This window comes from Chiloscyllium plagiosum, chromosome 13 (assembly GCF_004010195.1).
Source record: "Chiloscyllium plagiosum isolate BGI_BamShark_2017 chromosome 13, ASM401019v2, whole genome shotgun sequence".
NCBI lineage: Eukaryota > Metazoa > Chordata > Chondrichthyes > Orectolobiformes > Hemiscylliidae > Chiloscyllium > Chiloscyllium plagiosum.
Genome location: NC_057722.1, coordinates 37,063,318 through 37,086,102, shown reverse-complemented (window position 1 = coordinate 37,086,102; position 22,785 = coordinate 37,063,318). Strand labels below are relative to the sequence as shown.

The window sequence follows — 22,785 nt, the reverse complement described above, 5'->3', positions numbered from 1 at the left end:
ATCTCCTGTGGCTATCCCCATCTAAAACAAGTATGCTGCTTTGGAAAATGTAGGGGGTGATGGACTATCAGGGGAATGTAGCACGAACAGCCATGTTTCTGGTACTGAGACTGGCTGTCATGTAACGAGGGATACATCAGGTTCCAAGTAATCAATTGTGTTAGGGGACTCTCTAGTCAGAGGCACAGACAGATGTTTCTGCGGCTGACAGTGAGAAATCAGAATGGTGTGCTGCCTCCCTGGTGCCAGGATCAAGGATATCTCTGACAGAGTGCAGAATATTCTCAAAGGAGAGAGGGACTAGCAGGGGTTCATTGTACATATTGGAAATAACAGCATATGATGGGAAAAGGATCAGATTCTGAAGGGAGAGTATAGGAAGTTAGGCAGGAATTTAAAAAGGAGGTGCTAGACGGTAGCAATATCTGGATTACGCCCAGTGCTACGGACCAGTGAGGGTAGGATTAAAAGGATAGGGAAGATGAATGCATGACTGAGGAGTTGGAGCAGGGGAGAAGGATTCACATTTTGGAATATGGGGTAGAAGTGACCAACATAAGAAGAACCGATTGCACTGAATCGGAAGGAGACTAATATACTGGCAGGGAGATTTTCTGGAGCTGCTTGGCAGGACTTAAAATAGTAAGGTCGGGGGTTGGGACCTGGGGAGATAGTGAGGAAAAAGACATCATTCTGAGACTGTTACAGTTGGAAAAAGGAGCAAGTCAAATAGTCCGGGCAGGCAGGGAAAAAGCAGCGAATGAAGTAGGGCTAATAAATCAAACTGCATTTTTTTCAATGCAAGAGGCCTAACAGGGAAGCCTGATGAACACAGGTCATAGTTAGGAATATGGGACTGGGATATCATAGCAATTATATAGATATAGCTCAAGGATGTACAGACTGACAGCTTAATATTCCGGAATAGAAATGCTATAGGAAGGATAAAAAAAAGGGAGCAAGAGAGGAGGAGGAGTGGCATTTTTGATAAAGGATAACATTACGGCTGCAGTTAGGGAGGCTATTCCTGGGACTATGTCAAGGTAAGTTATTTGGATGGAATGCAGAAATAAGAAGGGGATGATCACCTTATTAGGATTGTACTATAGACCCTTGGCATACTGTCATCCCCTGTGAGATCTGTTATTGACATATGATGCCTCCCCATACACATCGGGGTGGTATTACTTCATAGGTGGCCGAATGGCGTACGCATCTCGGACTTTGGCTATTGCAGATTGTAAACATCGTGAAGTAGGGTTTGGTGGTCAGATCTGGAGTCATGTATTTCCATCAAAACCTTTATGGATGTAAAGTTGAAATAATAACAGACCACAAACCGCTGCTAGGCTGAATTCAGCTCTACTGCTAAGTGCATAACATCAGTAGGCCGAGTAGCAAATGCAGATGCATTGAACTACCTCACACAGGCAGATACCCTGCCAGTGCTACTGCTACTGGAACAGTCCGTAACGGTTTTAAATTTTCTGGACATATTTCCAGTCACAACAGACAATCTCATATTTTGGATGCAGAAAGATCCGGCCCTGGCAAGACAGTTAATGGTGATGAAGGAAACCAAAGAGCCGTCACAACCAAACTTGAAATCTTTTTGAAACCAGAGAGACCAGATCACAGGAGAGTATGTCATATTATTATGGTAGCAAGAGTGATGGTCCCAAGCAAAGATTGCTGCCAGATACTGGTTGAATTCCATCAGGGTCATCCAGGGTTTCCAAAATGAGAATGCTGATGAGAAGCTCTGTTTCGTGGCCAGGATTGGATCCAGACGTAGCTGCTTTGGTGCGGCAGTGCCCAGAATGCCAACAAGAACAAAAATTACTGCCAGCACATCCCCACATTGATGGGAATGGTCTGGTCTCTGTTATACGTTGACTATGCAGGTCCTTTCATGGGCTTAATGTTTTTAGTTATTATGAACACCCACTGAAAGTAGCTGGATGTGCATAAAGTTCATTCAGCAAACATGGGGATGATAGAAAAACTGCCCGCATCTTTTGCAATACATGAACTCCTGGAAGTGTTGGTCACAGATAACAGGGAATTCGAGTATTTCATGAAGTCGAATGGTATTCATCATGTAAGGACATCTCCATACAATCCATCATCCAATGGTCTGGCAGAAAGAACTGTCGAAACATTGAAGGCAGGCTTAAAGAAACAGCCTACAGCTTCATTAGTTACCAAACTGTCCCGGTTCTTATTTGATTATAGGGCGACCCATCATGGAACTACAGGGATAATTCCAGCAATGTTTCTACTGGGTAGAAGACTCTGTACCAAGTTAAATCTGATCTTCTCTGACTGGGGGTAGCTGAAATGGCATCAGGAACGGCAATGCGGAACATAAGACTTCACCATGCGAGAGAGACAGTTTATTTCATGGAGGACGACTTTGGTGTAGAAACCACAAGAATGACTCTGCATGAATAAGAGGTGCAGTCGACATGAGGTCAGATCCACTGAGGTATAAAGTTCGGGTAGGTGCAATGGTCCTGAACAAGCACATGGATTATACGAAAGCAGCAAACGCACAAACACTGCCAGAGCAAAATGTATCCAACTTCTTGACCAACTTTCCGACTGTTTCAAAACTCATGGGTTCTCCCTCAGTGTCAAGCGGTGAAGATACCTTGGAAGCTGAGTTTGACACAGCGGGTGTCACCACCTCAACACCTTTGCCACCTGGAGAGGAGAATGAATTTCTTCTGAGATGCTCCGGGACACAACAGGTGAGCTATTGTGCATTACACACTGCCTGTAGCAGAGGGAAAATTGGAGGAACCTGACCCGGTACTAAAATGTTCCAGGAGGTGCTACAAAGGAAGAAATGGCCTAAATTCTCAGAATTTTAAGGGGAGAATGTAATGATTGTAATGTGTTTAGCCAGGTGGACCTCATAAAACATGAGTTCCCTGACTGGGATTGTTAATCTGGTCTAATCAACAAGCCCTGGCTGACCAATGTAAACAGTAGTGTCAGAGGTTCTGTTCACTCTGACAGCTGGCTCTGAGGAAGCTGGATCAATGTCAAGGATTGTACATGTATAAATAAAGGGTGAATTGGTGATAGGACACTGGACTCTGTGGAGTTATTTCACCCATGGCCCTTCCATTCCCATTAACTCAGTATTGACTATGTACGGAATTAATGAACTAATGTGTGAATTTCTTTCTGAAAATAATAATACATTTTTTAAAAAACATGCTAATGTTCCAACAACTCTATAAAAGTCAACTAGGAGAAAGTGAGGACTGCAGATGCTGGAGATCAGAGCTGAAAAATGTGTTGCTGGAAAAGTGCAGCAAGTCAGGCAGCATCCAAGGAGCAGGAGAATCGATATTTCGGGCATAAGCCCTTGTTCAGGAATCCTGAAGAAGGGCTTATGCCCGAAACGTCAATTCTCCGGCTCCTTGGATGCTGCCTGACCTGCTGTGCTTTTCCAGCAACACATTTTTCAACTCTATAAAAGTGACAAACTAAGAGCCAAGATTCTGATAAAAGGATTATGCAGTGAGACCTTTGTAATACAAATGCTGACTAGGGGCATGAATTGATATAGAAGGTATAATGAACAACAGGGATAGCAAGATGGCAGTAGTTGACCTTTTGAATTTGATAATAAGAATAATTTAGAAAATTAGGAACATTTAAATTTTTCTATTATAGAGAACTGTGGATGCTCAAGTAGTTAATGACATGACATAACTGCGAAGACTATCGATAATTGTGCCTCATTGTTCTTCTAGCCATTGCAAAATATTTGAAATCTAATTAGACCACCAAGGATAACCATTTTGCCTGATTGACTGCTACTCAGAACAAAAGTAATTTGCATCAGGTTTCTTCATCAAAACAGCAGTGATTTATTGTCAGACACTTAACTCTAACAAATGGCAGCCAAAATAAAGGATTGCTAATATACTACTATGCAACTTAAACGGTACCCCTTTAAAATGCCAAATATTGTCACAATTATTAGTGAGTAGTCAAGACAAAAGACAGACAGTTTGACATAGGCTTTATTGGTGCAAAACATATAGCAAGTGAACAAAGTTGTGAAGATCAAAACTCCAGATCACAAGTTTGGGTTAAATTGTCTTGCACAGTTTCTGTTGATTTCAACAAAGATGACACAGCTATCTGTTAAATTTGCTTATTCTTCACTTTGATACTTCATCTTTTCTTGTTAGAATTATTTCTTTTGCATTTCATGTTTTTTCAACCATTTTATTCACGCTAAGAGAAAGAGGTATTTTCTGTTCAGTGGCTATGGAGGTTGCCAGCTGCTCTGCACCTACAGATTTGCAGCAAACTGAATCTCGACCAATCCAAGTGCTGTCATCAGGTAGTTCTTCCTTAACTCAAAAATTCCTCTGTCTCAAAGTAATAATCTCACTATTTCGAGCAACAGCCTTGTCTTGCTCAGCTAAAACGTGCACTCCTTGATTTTTCCAAGTTGCTCATTTCTCTGGTATCTGAGCTACATTTCAACTTCAGCATCAGGTTACAGTTCCAAATGGGAAAAATATGCAGTACCTTACATTTAATATATTCAAATCGGGAATTATTATATTTTTGGATACAAAGGGGATCAAGAGATAGGGATTAGAATGAGAAAATGGAATTAAAGATGATAGTCAGCCACAATTTAATTGAATGGCAATGCAGACTTGAAGTTTTGAATGCCCAACTGCTGCTCTTATTCCTTGCATCCTAATGGTCTTAAGTACTCACAAACACTTAAGTGTAGAGGCAATGATTTTTTTCTAACATGTTCATTATGCAGCTTCCTTCCCTGAAAACATTTGATGCCCTCTTTTTTAATGAGATACTGACCAGAAAAGCTTGTGGAGCATCAATCAAAGTTGACAGCAAATTCTGGATTTCTGTCTTTGAGCACAAATATGCAGATGCTGTACATTGCTGTTGAAATTATTCCCTATTGATAGTGAGCAATGAAGTGGTACAAGTCAAATTTGGAAGCTGCAGTAAAATAATTCCTACTTATATAGAACTCGACTACCTGCAAACTTTCTTATACACAATGTTGCTTAGATATTACTTCAATGCCAACTTTACTCATTAACTATCTCTTCATGAATTAATTTCAAAATTTGTAATTCTTTAATTCATTCATGGAATGTGAGCTTGTCTGGCTGGCCAGTAATTTATTGCCTGTACGTGGTTGTTCTTGAGAAGAAGGTGGTGTGCTACCTTCTAGAACCAGAAACAACATAGAAATTGCTGGAAAACACCAGCAGGTCTGGCAGCATCTGTCAAGAGAAAGCAAGGTCAATATTTCAGGTCCAATAACCTTTCTTCAGAACTGACTCTGCTTTTTATCCACAGATGCTGTCAGATTTGCTGAGCTTCTATTGCAATTTTTGTTTCTGTTTCAGATTTCTAGCATTCGGAGATCTTTGATATTTGCTTCTTGAATAGGGTAAAACAAGGGAGCATCATTATGAAGGTCCCTGTACTAATGATGCTCTCTTGTTTTACCCTATTTTTTGAGTTCAAATGCTTCCGATTTCCAACTCCTCTACCTCTTTGCCCCTGCCCTCAGCTTCAGGTTTTTCAGTGTTACATCACCATTAATCCACCATTGTCCCATCTCAATTCTCTGCTATACAACTCACTGATATTCTTAAGATGAACTGATTTGCTGTTCTTTATCCTGCAGTAAAGGTTTTTCTATTCCTTACAGATTAGAAAGCAATTTCAATGCAGAAGAAACAGCCTATCATATCAAGTCAGATTTCACTTACATCTTACCACGAGTAGATGCATGACATCTACGAATATTAGATAAAAATGTTAGTTAAAGCTGACCCACATGGGATCAACAATGGTTTTTGAAAGCAGCAATATCAAAAACAAGCTCCACCAACCAATTATGAATACTGGTTTTGAAGCGTTAAGTACTAGAAGCAGATTGAGCATATTTAAATCAATAGCTGAACAGGCATGAAACTTTCATTATACTCTGTGTTTAATCACTTACATTCTTTAGTTGGCAGCTCTCTGGTGTCTACTGACATATTTGATGTATTGCTAAACTCTATATGATCAAGTAGTTTAAATTTGTTTTGATATAAAAATACTAAAGACATGAACGGCACTACTTCCATCCTATAATTGGAATTTGATTTCAATTTCAAGGCAATTAAGTTCAGAGCTTTTCTTCACTGATGTTAATAGGATCCAAATTGCAAATGCCTGGGAATGGTTTGGTGCATCAATGCATAGACACAGTACCTTCAGCACTGCTATCATCAAATTATGAAAAAGAAGTAAATGAATGGCTATAATTAAGAGAGAAATGGACTAGCCTTGAGATGTCAATCAGTAACAGTTTAATCTAAAGGTGGATATTAATGTATGAAAATCAGCTAGTTCCAAATCATGTTCCCCAGGACACTCAACCATTAACAACAGATTTTTTATTAATGAATTTGATGTATTGAATATTAACTTTACATAATAAAACAGGAATATTTATTTTGAATCTATTTTCAGTTGGAAATCGGAAGCATTTGAACTGTGAATTGCATGCATCTCCCTTTTTATTATCATTACCTAACTTCTGAACCCAGTCTGTAATTTTCTTTTAATTGTAATTACTGACTGCTCGTTAACAACAATCATTGTGGAGACGACAGTGTGACCTTGCTTAAAAAATATTGCCTTAATATATTTTCAAAAATGTTTGTTACATAAAGGGAGATTTTTTTTGCTAATGTTCAAAAACATTTTATTCTGAAACAATGTAAAAACATGTCAGATTTTGGAAGTGACCATTTTAGTCCATCTTAAAGGTATTATTTTTCTTGTTAGCATCCATTGCATGTAACATTGTCACTAAAATTATAGCTAATGAATTGTGGTCATACAGCACAATTAATTTTAGCAAGAGATAATCCTATTCATTTTAGCATCCATTCAGAGCTGTCACTACAGTTGATACAGCGACATTACAAAGCTTCTTCAACTCATCTCTTTGTCACAGTCAGGCTTGACCTTGGTGTATACTACATCAGGAAGCCAATTTCAAAACATTCATTTCCTCAAAATTGATTTCTAATGCTCATATAAAGACTATGTTATTGACCAAAAATATGTGAAAAAATGCAATTGCTATAATGATGTTTTAGAGTAGCTGAATGTACAGCTTCAACTGATAGTGTCAACTCAAAATGCTTTTTGGTCTGGGAATTCATACTCGCTATCTCTAAGGTGTAGTGTTTTATTCTCTGGCTTTCAGATGGCACATCTACTTCTAGAAAAGAAGAGATCATGGAAACTATAGCCAATCTGGTGTTCAGTCTAATCTCTCCACAAATATTTTGGTTTAAAATGTGGTGGTTTAGACACTAATTGAGCTATTGATTCTAGTAAACAAGAACAAAATCATCTTACTGTGTGAAAAAGGTCATTAATCTTGATATTGAATTATGCAAATAAGAATGTTTGTGTAATTTTAGTGTAAGTGTCAAATCTGGTACAGAGTAATTCCATGAAATAGATTACCAACAGTCATATTTTGAAGAATGTGAATGGCTGAAAAAGATTTTGGAATCACAGTCACGTGGTCAGGTTAAGGATACTGTCCACAAAATTCAAAGAAAGGGAGCTTGTTGACTAAGTGACTACTAATAATGGTGCAGAGGGAACACGGCTAAGCCGAATATCAAAAGATCATAGACACATGCAAGGACATGAGGCTCATTAAAACAGGGTAGTGAGAGCAGAAATCGATTTCAATTGAAAATGTTAAATTTAACATTCTTTACACAGGGCACTAATAGAACTTAAACAGCATGGGGATTATGAAAAATTTGTGTCGGCAACAACATAGACCACAATGTCTTCGCTAAAGTGAAGTTTGCACAAAGGTTAATCTAAGATCATCTAAAAGGGTATTGACGATGATAATTTTTTAATGCAATGTGGTATGGAATAGTTTCTTTTTCCAGCAGAAGATAGGTACAATATTGAATGACGGGAACTATGAATTTGGTATTTGAGTGGTAATGGAAAGAGATATGTTTTCTTAGTTAAAATACAAACACAAGTTTGGTCTGAACATTAGTTCACTTGACATTTCCTGTAAATATCTGACTCTTGCTTAGAGGCACATCTTTAAATTTACTAACAACAAAATGTATTTACATTGCTTAATATCACAGATGTTCAATAGTCTAGGATTCAGCATTTTCAACAATACTGTACATTACATACACAACTGACTAAATTAACAAATTAAACTAATTCTATTGCACTGAAAGACTGACTGAAGGTAAGATGAGTACCTTTGTTACATGTTTGGATAACAGGTAACTTTCTTGAACATACATTGCATGTTTGGTCTGAAATCTATGCAATAATACAACATCCTCCTACACTCCCATCTCATTCCCTTTAATGAATGAAAATGATTTTCTGATAACATGCACTTGTGAGGGATGCTTAACATTCATTTTTAACAATTTATAGTCAGTATGAATAATGAAATGCTTGCTGAGTCGGTGCATGCGGAATCTTTCTGTCCCAAAAACTAGAGTGTGAGTTTCTCTTTCTTCTTTGGAGTAGTTCGCTTGAGCTGTCACAAGGACATCACAACATCATTGGCTTGTCATTCTGAAAGAGACATCCTCTGAATTCTTTCTCAGATACATTTACTTCAATGTGGTAAGCTCAGAGAGATCAGAATGTTGAAGAATACATTTCCTGAAAGATAAGACATTCTTGAGAGATTGAAAATCTCTCAAGAATGTTGGTGATCTTAGTGATATGTTGGTGTAATGTAAGCAACAGTGAGGATTGCAGATGCTGGATAAGCACAGCAGGACAGGCAGTATCCAAGGAGCAGGAAAATCGACGTTTCGGGCAAAAGCCCTTCATCAGGAATCGAGGCAGGAAGCCTCCAAGGTGGAGAGATAAATGGGGGGGTGGGGAGGGGTGCGGGAGAAGATAGCAAAGAGTACAATAGGTGAATGGGGGTGGGCATGGAGGTGATAGGTCAGAGGGGAGAGTGGAGCGGAAATATGGGAAGGGAGATTGACAGGTAGGACAGCTCATGAGAACAGTGCTGAGCTAGAAGGTTGGAACTGAGGTAAGGTGGGGGGAGGGGAAATGAGAAAACTGGTGAAGTCCACATTGATGCCCCCCCTCCCCCAGCCGCCATTTATCTCTCCACCTGGGAGGCTTCCTGCCTCCATTTCTGGTGAAGGGCTTTTGTCCGAAACGTCGATTTTCCTGCCCCTCGGATGCCGCCTGACCTGTTGGTGTAATGTGTATGATGTATTATTGTGAAGTAAATCTCAAAAAGGAGAGACTTTGACAATAAAGCTTGGAGTATGCAGAGAAAGAAATTCGAAAAAACAAAACCACCTTTGTAAGTCACCTTTGTCTTTCGTTTTAGGCATCGGTTATGAATTCATTTGAAGGTTAGATTTATCCAAAGAATTTGGATCACATCAGTTTGTCATTTTGTGCTGTTGAAAATGAGGCTGTTTTCTTCCCACTGCCATGAGCTGATGATGGAATTCTATGAAGATGCAATTCATAGAGTTAACAAGGGGGAGTCAGTCAATGTGGTATGTTTGGACTTTCAGAAAGTGTTTGACAAAATCACACATCAGAGATTATTGTGCAAGATTTAATATGCGTAGGATTGGGGAAAGTGTATTGAGATGGATAGAAAACTGGTTGGCAGAGAGGAAACAAAAAGAAGGAATTAATGGTCCTTTCCAAAATGGCAGGCAATAACAAGTGGGGTGCCAGAGCCCAAGCTATTCACAAAAAATATTAATTATTTGGATGAGGGAACAAAATGTAGCATCACAAAGTGATACCAAGTTGGATAGGAGAGTGAACTGTGACGAGGGTGCAGAGATCCTTCAGCATGACCTGGACAGTTTGGACCAGTGGGCAAAACAATGGCAGATACAGTATAATTTGGATAAATATGAAGTTATTTATTTTGGAAGCAAAGAAAAAGACAGATTACTACCTGAATGACTGTAAATTGGGAGAGGGGAGTGTTCAGCGGGACCTGGATGTCCTTGTGCACCAGTCACTGAAGGTAAACATGCAGGTGCAGCAGGTGGTAAAGAAGGCAAATAGTATATTGGCCTTCATTGCAAGAGGTTTCGAGAACAGGAGCCAGGATGTGTTGTTGCAGTTATACAGGGCCTTGGTAAGGCCACATCTAGAATATTGTGTGCAGTTTTGGTCTCCTTTCCTGAGGAAGGATGCTATTGCTTCGAGGGAGTGCAGCAAAGGTTTAGCAAGCTGATTCCCAGGAAGACGGGATTGATGTGTGAGAAGGGATTGACTAGGTTAGGATTGTTTTTGCTGGAGTTCAGATGAATGAGGGAGGATCTCATAGAGCCTTTTAAAAGTCTAACAGGATGAGACAGTGTAGATGCAGGGAGGATGTTCTCGATGGTGGGTGTGATCAGAACCAGGATCACAGTCTGAGGAATCGGGGTAGAGCATTTAGGACAGAGATGAGGAGACATTTCTTCACCCAAAGAGTGGTAAGCCTGTGGAATTCATTATCACTAGAGGTAATTGATGCCAAAATACTGAATGTATTCAAGAGATGGTTAGATATCGCACTGTGGCGAATGAGATCCAAGGTTATGGGAAAAAAGCAGGATGAGGCTATTGAGTTGGACCATCAGCCATGATCGTGATGCATGGCCTCCTCCTGCTCCTATATTCAATTTTTCTATGCTTGTAAGGTTTGTGTTATGCCCATGTTTAGTGTTCCTTAAGAACAACAATGTCATCTACAATACAGAGACAACCTGTTAGATTCTCTATGATATATGTTGTTGGAACATATCCTTGCTAATGGATAATCCAAATGGTACACGATCCACCAAAAGATGTTTTAAAAGTTGTCAGTTCCTGTGGCTCTGAGAAAAGACATATGGGTCAATACCCATTCTTAGCACGATGTGAAAAACAATACTTTGCACGTGAAAACCTGGGATTAAGCTCTTTCATCCAAGTAATCTTGAGTGAACATCTTTTTATTTCAATGTTCAGTCGCCTTGGATCTAAACATACACATTGGATATCATTTCTCGTCACAACACAAGTAACAGAATTGCATAGAAAGGTGTGTGACGATCAACTTTGTGACAATGTTGTTTTGTAAATTGGAGTACAATTCTAGTTTGAGCTTTTCCTGAATTTGAGTACTGATGGGCAAGGCATCACCTTTTTGATGTAATATCGCACCACATTTAAATTTGCTAACAGAATCAAACTGGTTTGGATAAAGCTCTAATTCAATATTATGCAATCTTTGGTGTTGGAATCTATGTACTAATAAATTTGTGGATCATAATGGTATGCAGATCCATCTATGCTGGTAGACCAGTGATTGAAGATTATCAGCAGTTTAAAAGGTTTTAGATATCCATCCTGGTGAGCTGTATTGATATTTATGATGGTTAATGCTAAAGAATCGGAGAGGGAGAGGTTTGCTTCTCATGTTTGAGCAACATTGTGCCAATTTCCTGAGTACAACTTTTGTAGAACAGTAAAGGGATAATATTCACACTGGCACCAATAGTACACTTTGCATCAATCGCATGTTATCCATTCCTTTGGAGGTACAGGCAATTACTGCATTGTGAACAGATTCTGTTCTGGAGTTTGACCACAAGTCATTTGTCTGTATGTCAAAACACAATGTTAGACAATGAAAATCAGCCACTTGTAAGTACAGGTTCTTATGTTGGGCCTTTAAAATCACCCTTATGTAGGGTCACATTCAAAAGTTGGACATTTGCAAATCAGGGATCTCTTGTATCTCACTTGCACAGATGTGAACGTTTCACTTTTCTGATGTAGACCATGTGGTGCATCAAATTGACCCCACCTACTGCCTGATTGGAAAAAGTGAGGACTGCAGATGCTGGAGATCAGAGCTTAAAAATATGTTGCTGGAAAAGCGCAGCAGGTCAGGCAGCATCAAAGGAACAGAAGAATCGACATTTCGGGCATAAGCCTGAAGAAGACAAGATTCTCCTGTTCCTTTGATGCTGCCTGACCTGCTGCGCTTTTCCAGCAACACATTTTTAAACTACTGCCTGATTGGATTCTACAAATTGTGACATCATAGTTATCTCTTGGATTTCTTTGACATGTTTACATATTGTTGATGGAAATCTGGAAAATCTTTGGCATTTTTCTTTGTTTGACTCTTCTTCACATCTCGCTGTATTTTTCTGAATACCTGGTCTTCTTGCTCATATTAGCCCAATGTCTTCTGAGAGAACATAATTTTCAGATGATATGAAATGCTGAGTAATTTTTTTGGTGAATAAGACAATCCATATCCCAAACAATATTTGGATATTTTGTTGTTCCTACTAATGGCTACAATAGTTATAGTGGTCATCACCTGCAGGTGCTACAATGTCTAGCAATGAATCAATGGTACATCTTTAGGTTTATCTACAAGTATCTTTTGGAAAGATGTGATAAGCGTACAGATAATGACCAGTTCCATCAGCTTTTCAGCTAAGTTCACTTTGGTCAACCATCACATTCTCTATTTTTGTATTGACATCTGCCTCCAAATTCACCGATATTTTCATCTGGTTGTTGGTAAAATTACAGGAACTGAAACCTGTGAATCCTGAAGTTGACTCAGACTTCAAGTTGATCTTCCAAAAATTGTGCACATTTGTCAGCACCTTTACATAGAATCTCTTCTGGTGTGGAAACAAACCATTCAGTCCATTGAGTCTACACCAACCGTCGGAACAGCATCCCACTCAGATTGACATCTCAGCAATGATAATGATGTTTCTGATGTAGAAAATGTATTTATGCGTGTTTTTACCAAGGCTTTCCTCAAGTATTTTTTAATCAGACAGGAGTTATCTTTCAAAGGTAATGAACCTGCTGTTTCTGCAAAAAAAAAATCAAATTAGCTGAGGCCTATCTTTCTTTTAAAGAAATAGTGCAAGTACACACAAATATTTCTTCCTTCAGTACAGTTGTACTCTTCAGTTTTGATTGCTAAATAAGAACTTGAGCTCTGAACTTAGACCCATATTGAGTCACTATCAGGAAAAATAACGTTTCGTGACTACTAGCGATTCATGCAGTCTTTGGAATCAACTTACTATAACCATTTTCTAAACCAACTTGCTGCCATTATGATGTGATTTCTTGGGTCAAACGCCATTGCCAGAATTATATGGTCTGAGTGCTGACTCGTAAGTTAGCTTACATAACACTTACCACAAAGACTGGGTTTTGTTTTTAGCTAAAAGCTTATTAAGAACACTAACTATTTGGATTGCTATCACATCAATTTGGGTTTGGTACATAATATCTATTATTGTACATTACTCACGTAGAATTGACTGATTGAACACATTACAATGACTCCATGTATTAAGGGAGAAACTTTATACTGGATCGTCGCATTCATAATGTCATGGTCAGAAGTCACACGAGTGACTTCACCCGACGAACGAGCGGCTCCAAAAGCTTGCATTTTCAAATAAACCTGTTGGACTGCAATCTGGTGTCATGCGGCTTCTGACCCTGTCCATCCCAGTCCAACACTGGCACCTCCACTTCATAACATCATGTAACTGTCTTAGAAGTAGACTGCCTGTTGTTTGGTCCTGAATCTATGTAATAACACCTGTGATCTCAAATCTCCTCCCTTATCCTTGAATATTCCCCTGATCTTAGCGGGTCAGGCAGCATCCGAGGAGCAAGAAAATCGACGTTTCGGGCAGGAGCCAATTTTCCTGCTGTGCTTTTCTAGCACCACTCTAATCTTGACGCTGATCTCCTGCATCTGCAGTCCTCACTTTCCCCTGATCTTGCCTTCAGTTCCATTGTTCCTCCTCCCCTGTTTCCACAGTGTTAAACTCCTTTCCATCTCCCTTCAATCTTGCTCTTTGGTACCAAGAGTCAGCTTATTCTCAAAACATTAACTCTGTGTCTCACTCCACAGATACTACCAGACCTGCTGAGTTTCTTTTTTATCTTATTTAAGATTTCCAGTATCAACAGTTTGTGGATTAATATTTGTGTGCTGTTTTAAAATGATTTTGGAATAAAATGTATATTCTTCTGCATCTCATAGTTTGTGATTACATTTTTATTAGTGAGCTTTAAAATATGTTGACAAATTATCAAAAACCATAATTATCACTGGCCTTCTGACTAAACAGTTGCATTCTGACATCACAGGTACTTAGAGTCATGGAGATGTACAACATGGAAACAGATTCTTCAGTCCATGTCGACTAGATATCCTAAATTAATCAAGTCCCATTTGCCAGCATTTGGCCCATACCCCTCCAAATCCTTCCCATTCAAGTAACCATCCAGATGCCTTTAGAATGTTGTAATTGTACCGCCACCACCACTTCCTCTGACAGCTCAATCCATACATACACTGCGCTCTGCATGAAAACCTTGCCTTTTAGGTCCTTTTTAAATCTTTCCCCTCTGACCTTAAACTATGCTCTCTAGTTTTGGACTTCTCTACTCTGGGGAAAAGACCTTAGCTGTTCAGCCTATCTATGCCCCGCATGAGTCTCTGGTGCTCCAAGGAAAACAGCCTATTCAGCCTCTCCCTATAGCTCCAACTCTGGCAATATCCTTGTAAATAGTCTATGAACCCTTTCAAGTTTCACAACATCTTTCCTATAGCTTGGAGAGCAGAACTGAAAGCAGTATTTGAAAAGTGTCCTGTACAGCAATAACACAACCTTGAATAAAAACTAATATTTTTTTGAGGTTTCAAATCATTTGCAAACTGTCCAAATTACTCTATGATCTACAGAGAAACAAGCTTTGAGACGTATTTTAAACCATACCTAAATCAGCACTGTTCTTTATGTGGTCAAATTCCCACTTTCCTCATGGGAAAGGAGTGTACTGAAGACTTATTATTTCAACACATCCAAATTATCTAATCAGGTGAACAGCATAGTGATTGGTACATACAAATTTATGAAAATACCATACAGAGAAAGATACATCAAATGCTGTAATGGTGTTTTTTGCAGGCTTATATTTTATGCAGTAGGCCCACCTTCAGTTGTTAGGATATGGAAAATTTCCTTCATGATTCCTGATATAGATCCTAACCATTTAAATTACTTACTGGCATGGACTGAAGCACAAAATGATCCTGAACATTTTAATTGTGTTGGAACAAAAGGATCAACATCTAAGTTCATAAAACTAAGCGCAAGAAGAGTTCATAATAAAGCCATGAGAGAATTGTATTGGATTTCAAATATCATCTTATTTAAATTATTTTTTATGCAAGCTTTTCCTTTAAATAGGAATTAAAAGCTAAGGGAAATATGAGGAAGGCAGATTATATTAAAGGTTTTCAATTATTCAATATGAAACTCAAAAGAATAAATGGGACTCAGTGAAACAGACCTGTCTTTCGTATGACATTTAACTTTCGTTTAACTTAGCAGCTGTGATATTTATGAACACAAGAAATTGGAAAAAACAAATCATGATTGTACAATAATTTTTGTTGGCAGCTACAGAAACTCAAAAATCCACTCTGATCTGCACTGTGATCTAGATTAACACATGAAAACAAGGTCAACACAGCCATTTTAGTTAGCTAATTTTGCAATAATGCTTTAAGCACAAAATCTGCTGCATATATAGAATGCTGTTTGTCATTGCTAATAACATTTAAGTCCTTCGAACTAATTTCTCTAAAACTACAGTTCAACTGTATTCATTAACCTTTTGTTGGAAAAAAATAGAATATTTTAATACTGAAGAGTATTTCACAAGCAGCTTGTTAAATATTGTGTGGATAATTGTATTGACCTTACCATATTCAAGGGAGTGCATTTTACTACCTGCGGGCATAAACATTCTTTTGGAATTACAGATTACATTGCCTGCTTTTAGTACGTACTAAATACCCTTCGATTTTTTTGTTTATATTTATAATTAATTCTTATTTGAATGTGCAACATAATTGCATAATGCTATGAAAATATATCAAATTCTATTAATGAAATGTAACAGAACAAACTGTTTTTATTCATTCATTTGTGTCATGACGTTAACTAAACCAGTAGTTTTGCCCATCCCCAATTATCCTTGAGAAGGTGGTGATAAGAGGTCTTCTTAAACCATTGCAGTCCATTTGGTGTAGGTTATGCCCACTGCTCTTTGGAAGGAAGTTTCAGGATTTCAGCTGAGCAACAGTGAAGGAATGCTGTTTATACTTGCAAGACAAATTGGTGTGTGATTTCAAGGAGAACTTGAACATGGTTATATTCACAGGTATCTGGTAGTAAAGGTGGCAGATTTAGAAACTGTTGATGAGGACGCCTGGGTGAATTGTTGCAGTGCATCTTGTGGATGGAACACACTGCTTTGTGATTGTTGTAAGTATTTTAGATCGTATGCCTATCAAGCATGCAGCTTCATCACGAATAATGTCAAGCCTCTCGAGTGTTGGTGGAACTGTGCTAATCCAAGCAAGTGAAGCATATCCCATCCTATGCTTGACTTATGCCTTGAGGTGATACACAAGTTTTTATAAGATAGGTGGTGAGTTACTTGCCAGGGAATTCCCAATCTCTAACCTACGTATTTACACTGTCAGTTAATATCAGATTCTAGACAATGGGAATTCCTAGGACAGTGATCATCATTACTGGTGGTCCCTTACAGACAAGGATGATTCTCTTCCGCGCTCAGCGTGAGTCAATAAGTGGCTGCATAGACTGATGCAGCTACTGCAGGCTGTATTACAGTTGGGGCAAGTGGTGATCATGGGAAGAGGTGGGTGGGGGCATTGGTGTATCAGCCTGCTCCTTTCATTGTTTTCGTTATTTCCATTTGTCCCGATGGCAAGTCTCTAGATGCTCAACACCTTCCCGGATGCTTCTCCTCTACTTTGGACGGTCTTGGGACAGTGATTCCCAGGTGTATGTGGGAGTGCCACATTTCACCAGTGAGGCCTTGAGAACATCACTGAAGTGTTTCCTCTGTCCACCTGGGGTTTGCCCGCCATTTCAGAGCTGAGCGTAGAGCACCTGCTTGGGGAGTCATGTGGCCAATGTGCCCAGCCCATTGTAGCCTATCAACGATGGTCAATGCCTCGATGCAAGGGATGTTGGCCTGGTTGAGGATGCTGGTGTTGGTGTGTTTTTCTTCCCAGAGGATTTGCAAAATCTTGCGCAGACAACATTGGTGATACACCTTCAGGTGCTGGAGCAGTATGTTGTAGACAGTCCATCTCTCAAAGCCATATAGGAGCTCTGTAAACTCATGTTCTTGGTATCGGATATGATGTTGTTATTCTCAAACACCCTTTTCCTCAGCTGGCCGAAGGCTGCACTAGCACATTGGATTGATGCTGCACCTCTTTGCCAAGAGCTGCTTTGGCCAACAGGACACTTCCAAGGCATTGGAAGAGGTCAACATTCTCCTGAAGAAGGGCCTGTGCCCGAAACGTCGAATCTCCTGTTCCCTGGATGCTGCCTGACCTGCTGTGCTGTTCCAGCAATAAAGTTTCAACAACATTCTCCAAAGCCTCCCCAAGGACTTTGAGGACTGGTTGTTGGCTCCACAGCGCCAGGCCAGGTTGATGGAATACCTTTGTCTTGTGGATGTTCAGGGTGAGAGCCATGCTCTCATATGCATCCCTAAAAGTGTTGAAGATGATCTAGAGTACATCTCTAAGACTGCACATATACAAGCATCATTCATGTATTGCAGCTTTATGATAGTGATTGGGATGACTTTGGTTTTGGCTTGAAGGTGGCAGAGATTGAATAATTTCCCCACATGTTCTGTAAGTTAGCTCCAATTCTCCTAAGGCTGTTGTGTGGTAAAAATCATGTCCATTGAGTCCCTTTGTAGTCAAAAGCCCACGCTGCAACTCCAGGAGGAGATCCTCAGCCATAGGGAAAAGCAGATTGAGGAGGATCTTGGTGATGATTTTTCCAATGGTCGACAACTGGGAGACTTTCTTGTAGCTATCACAATTGGATTTGTTCCCTTTCTTGCAAATATTCATGACTACGGCATTCTAGAGTTATCCTGAGGTGTTCTCCTCCTTCCAGATAGGGCAGCAGGAGCTCTTTGCCTCTACACTCCAATGACTCAATGGGATACCACCTGCTCTGGCAGCTTTGTTGTTCTTAAGCTGGCAGACGGCCTTCTCTATTTCATATAGGCCTGAGCTGTTGCTTATGATGTGTAGTATGCGCCGGATGTGGTCAAGGATGCTTGAATCAATGACAGGTTTTTGGTTGAGAAGGTCTCTGAAGTGGTCACCCCAGCATTTTTTGATGGCTTCTTTATCTTTGATGAGAGTCACTCCATCTTTGGCCAGCAGTGCGGTGGGGCCTTGGGTGATTGGTCTTTAAGTGATCTTGACAACACGAAAGAAGCCCAACATGTCATGGTTGTCGGCCATTTGTTGGACCTGCAGTGCTTTCTCCACCGACCACCTTTCTTTATATCACAGGGTTCTTTTTATCTCTGCCTTCAGTCACCTGCAGGCCTGCATTTTCTCTTCAGAATGCGGTTGTTGTTTCAGAAAAGCCACGCGCTTCAGGTAAACCCAAGCAAAGCGACAAGTCCAGATGCAGTCCCTGGCTGTGCACTGAGACCCTGTGCAGACCAACTGGTGGAGGTATTTGCTGACCTCTTCAACCTCTCCTTGCTACAATCCGAAGACCCCACCTTCTTCAAGATGACCACCACCATCCCAGTACCAAAGAAAACAAATACAGTATGCCTAAATGACTACTTACCCAGTGGTTCTGACCTCAATAATCATGAAGGGCTCGGAGAGGCCGGTCATGGCCCACATCAACTCTAGCCTCCCAGCCTTGATCCCCTGTAATTTGCCTACCAGCAATACAGGTCTATTGCATATGCCATTTCCCTAGCACTACATATATCCTTGGAAGATCTGGATAACAAGGACATCTATGTCAGGCTCCTACTCATGGATTACAGCTATGCCTTCAACACCATAATCCCTTCAGGATTAATTTCAAAACTCCAAACCTAGGTCTTCACTCCATCCTCTGCAACTGGATCCTCTACTTCCTGACTCACAGATTGCAATCAGTGAAGATAGGCAACAGACAACTGCATCCAGACCTGATGAAGGGTCCTGACCCAAAATGTCAACTTTCCTGCTCCTTTGAGGCTGCCTGGCCTGCTGTGGCTTTCCAGCTCCACATTTTATCGACTGAGCCAACTACAATAATCCTCAACACTGTCAGGGATGTATTCTCAGCCCCCTACTGTATACCCATGACTGTGTAGCCAAATCACCCTATGATCTATATGTCTTTGTTTGTTGTGATCTGCATGTTCGATTAGATTAGATTTTTTTTATTAGATTACTTTACAGTGTGGAAACAGGCCCTTTGGCCCAACAAGTCCACACCGATCCACCGAAGCGCAACCCACCCATACCTCTACATTTACCCCTTACCTAACACTACGGACAATTTAGCATGGCCAATTCACCTGACCTACACACCTTTTGGACTGTGGGAGGAAACCAGAGCACCCGGAGGAAACCCACGCAGACACGGGGAGAATGTGCAAACTCTACACAGTCAGTCGCCTGAGACGGGAATTGAACCCGGGTCTCTGGCGTTGTGAGGCAGCAGTGCTAACCACTGTATTGCTTGCAAAACAAAGCTTTTCACTGCACTTGGGTAATTGCGACTACAATAAATCAATCAAATCAAATAATACCTCCTGGATCTCATGATCATTCTCATCAAGTCTTGGTGTTTCCTGGTTGAATGCCCATCTGAGATTTTGCACACATAAATGATGACAGTGTAAAAGGCAGACCAGAGACTGTGGGGATCGAATGACCCAGTGTCGCCGACGGTTGCTAAGTTTGTTGGTTGTATGAGGCTACTTTTTCCGGATCTTTAAGTGCCTCAATGTTGAATTTTTTTGTGGCACAGCTGCAGCAGGGTTATATTTATGTTGATCTTGGCTTCGATCAGGAGATGGTCCAGCCAGCAGTTTCTGGCTTCAGTCATGGCACATGAGTTTAGCATCTTTCTAATCCTTCGCTCGAACAATGACCATAGTCAAGGAGGTGCCTGTGTTTGGAGCCAGGGTACTGCCACATTATCTAGTATTTGTCCCTCTGGCGGAACAGTGTGTTGGTGATGAGGAGGTTGTATTCACAGATTTGGTCAAGAGAAGGGTGCTTGGGTTTTGCTTCCCAATTCCCTCTTTCCTGATCACATCACCCCAAAGGTCTGCACTTTTGCCAACTCTGGCGTTGAAGTCAGGGAGGGGAAGCTGTGTTTGGTGGTGGTGTCATGTTGTAGGTGGTGGAAATTATGGAAAATGATTGTTTAAAAGAGACATTGGTGAATATTATAAGCAGTTGACCCCTGAAAATGCAGAGAAGTCAGGGAAGCGACCGTCCAGAAATGCACCAGGTGAAGTTAGGAGAAAGGTGAGATTTGGAGACAAATATGATCAATTTTTCCAGTTCTGGGCTGAGAACAGGAAGTGACACTGATACAGTTAGATATACTAGAAAAAAGAATTGTGGGAGTGAGACCCTAAACAGTACTAGAACAGGGAATGTTCCACAAATTCCCCACAAAAAGACATACATCGTTAGGGTCCATGAGGGTATCCATGGAAAAGATTTTATTTGGAGGAAGTGAGCCACATAAAAGGAAAAATTGTTCAATCAATAAGAGAACAAGCTCAGCCAGGTGGAGAGTAATGGTCATGCATCAGGATTGATCAGACCTCGACTCAAGAAGTGGAGAGCTCTCAGACTATCCTGCTGGAGGTTGGAGGTGTCACGGAATCCAGTGTGCTTTGTGAAGAGGATGTAGTTAGGGCTAAGAAACTGGACAGTATTGAAATGCCATATGGTGTCAAAGAATCATGAAAGTAAGTAGAAAGAGACTGCATAAGGGAGGAATAAAATAGCGTCAAGGTAAGAAGAAATAAGCTCAAAGGGAAGACTAAACCATGGGTTACCAGGTCAGTCCTGCTTTTGGATAGAGAGAAGAAAGGAGAAATAAAATTTACAGGGTAGGGGAACTATAAATTGGGATGCTGTGTAGCAAAAGGTTGCTAAAGGAGATGAGATTAATATAGGCCTGGAAACACTGGTTTGACGTTCAGTGCAGGGATCCTAGTCTAGGGGGTGATTGGAAGAAATGTTCAACAGTTGATGTTCAGATGATAGCACCACTATCTTTGTTGGCAGGTTTTCAACAAAGTCAGGTTAGACCAGAGAGGGTGGAGAACAGAAAGTTCAGAGATAGACAAGTTAGATGGGAACAGAGAAATTGAGGTAGCCAATGTCATGCTGGCAGTTCTCAATGAAAAGACCAAGAGTGGGTAAGAGGTCAGAGGTAGTTTCACTATGGAGGGACAATATTGGAGACAGAAGAGGACTCCTGCCTTCATAAGAGAAAATGGAGGCAAAAGTGACGAAGGAAGAGTTTAATGTTTAATGTACAAAAACTTCATCAAGGTGGAACATAAGGCAATGAAATGGAATCCTGTGCTGAGCACATAATGCTCAGCACTGGCAAGCAGAAGGTCAAAGTATATGGTGAATACATGACAAGAAATGGGATTAGAAGAAGGGCTGGGGTCAGAGAGAACATTATGGGAGGAAGGGGTGTCAGTACCCATAAATTACTGGAGCGTATTTTTTATAATACCTGAACGAAAGAGTAAACATTTCTTGTTAAGATACTGGAGGAGACAAAGAATGAAATGGAGCTGTAAACCAAGACAGCTTCAAGATATGGTGAACCAATGCTGACGTGGAGAGGGGCTGGGTGTGTGTACGTGGCAGTACATGGCTGTGCATACAAAATTCAGAATATGTATAGACTGAGGAACATTGTATATCTCAGACAAAGCTATAATCTTGGGTGGATTCAAAACGTGAAAGATAGAACTTCAGTTGGAATCCACATGGAGTAAATTGGAGCTGGAGAGAGTACTAATCCCACTTCTCACCATGTATGTGAAATGCCCTCTGACCATCTGTTCCCTGATGTGGCACATAACCCATGCTTGCCAATGCTTACAACAATATTTCCTCAAGGCAACAAACAATAAAATATTCTTGCATATTATCATGATGGCATCTTCTGGGTTCAGTGGTATTCAGTTAAGCTACTTTATACTGGTATTACCATAACAACAGTACCATTGTAACAACAATTCTTCTGAAAACTGTAGTTTATTCTACTGTAAGAATACAAGGTACCTATTTCTTGCAGGGCCTCATTTAACACCTGCAACAGGATGCAACTTACAAATTGAATTTGGAAAGGCGCAATGTTTTACATTTTATACAATATTTAATTAGGCTCATGGAGGTTTGCATTATTCATGTATATTTGGTGATAATTTACTCAAATTGCATACATCTGTTTGCTCACCATCTGGAGCATTCTCGTTATTTGATAAGAAGTGTTGCTGAAGAAATGGAAGCAAGTCATCTTTCAACTCTTCCCACTGACAATGTAATATAATGCAAGAAGACGCCGCTGAAAGCAAAGAAAAATGAAAATAACTGAAACAACAGTGCAGATCTAATAAATGGTAAGCTGTTAACTCTTCCAAATGAAGTGGTGATAACCTTATCTTTAGGAGACACCTACAGATAAGCTTCTTTTTTTTTGTTGTTCTATCATTGAGGAAGAATATAATAATACACATGATATC

The 22,785-nt window shown here is 40.1% G+C and overlaps 1 protein-coding gene across 8 annotated transcripts in view; it reads right to left on the bottom strand.

Annotated features, from left to right (window-relative positions):
- The window catches only part of nlgn1 (neuroligin 1), a 666,539-nt gene that overhangs the window by 245,120 nt on the left and 398,634 nt on the right, over window positions 1–22,785 (bottom strand). Inside the window, exon 6 of one of the 8 annotated variants that reach the window (XM_043702211.1) lies at window positions 22,500–22,607. The exons of the other annotated variants lie outside the window; for them this stretch is intronic. Coding sequence (XP_043558146.1) covers window positions 22,500–22,607 — 108 coding nt within the window. The remainder of the gene's footprint in view (window positions 1–22,499; window positions 22,608–22,785) is intronic. 8 annotated transcript variants of the gene reach the window in all.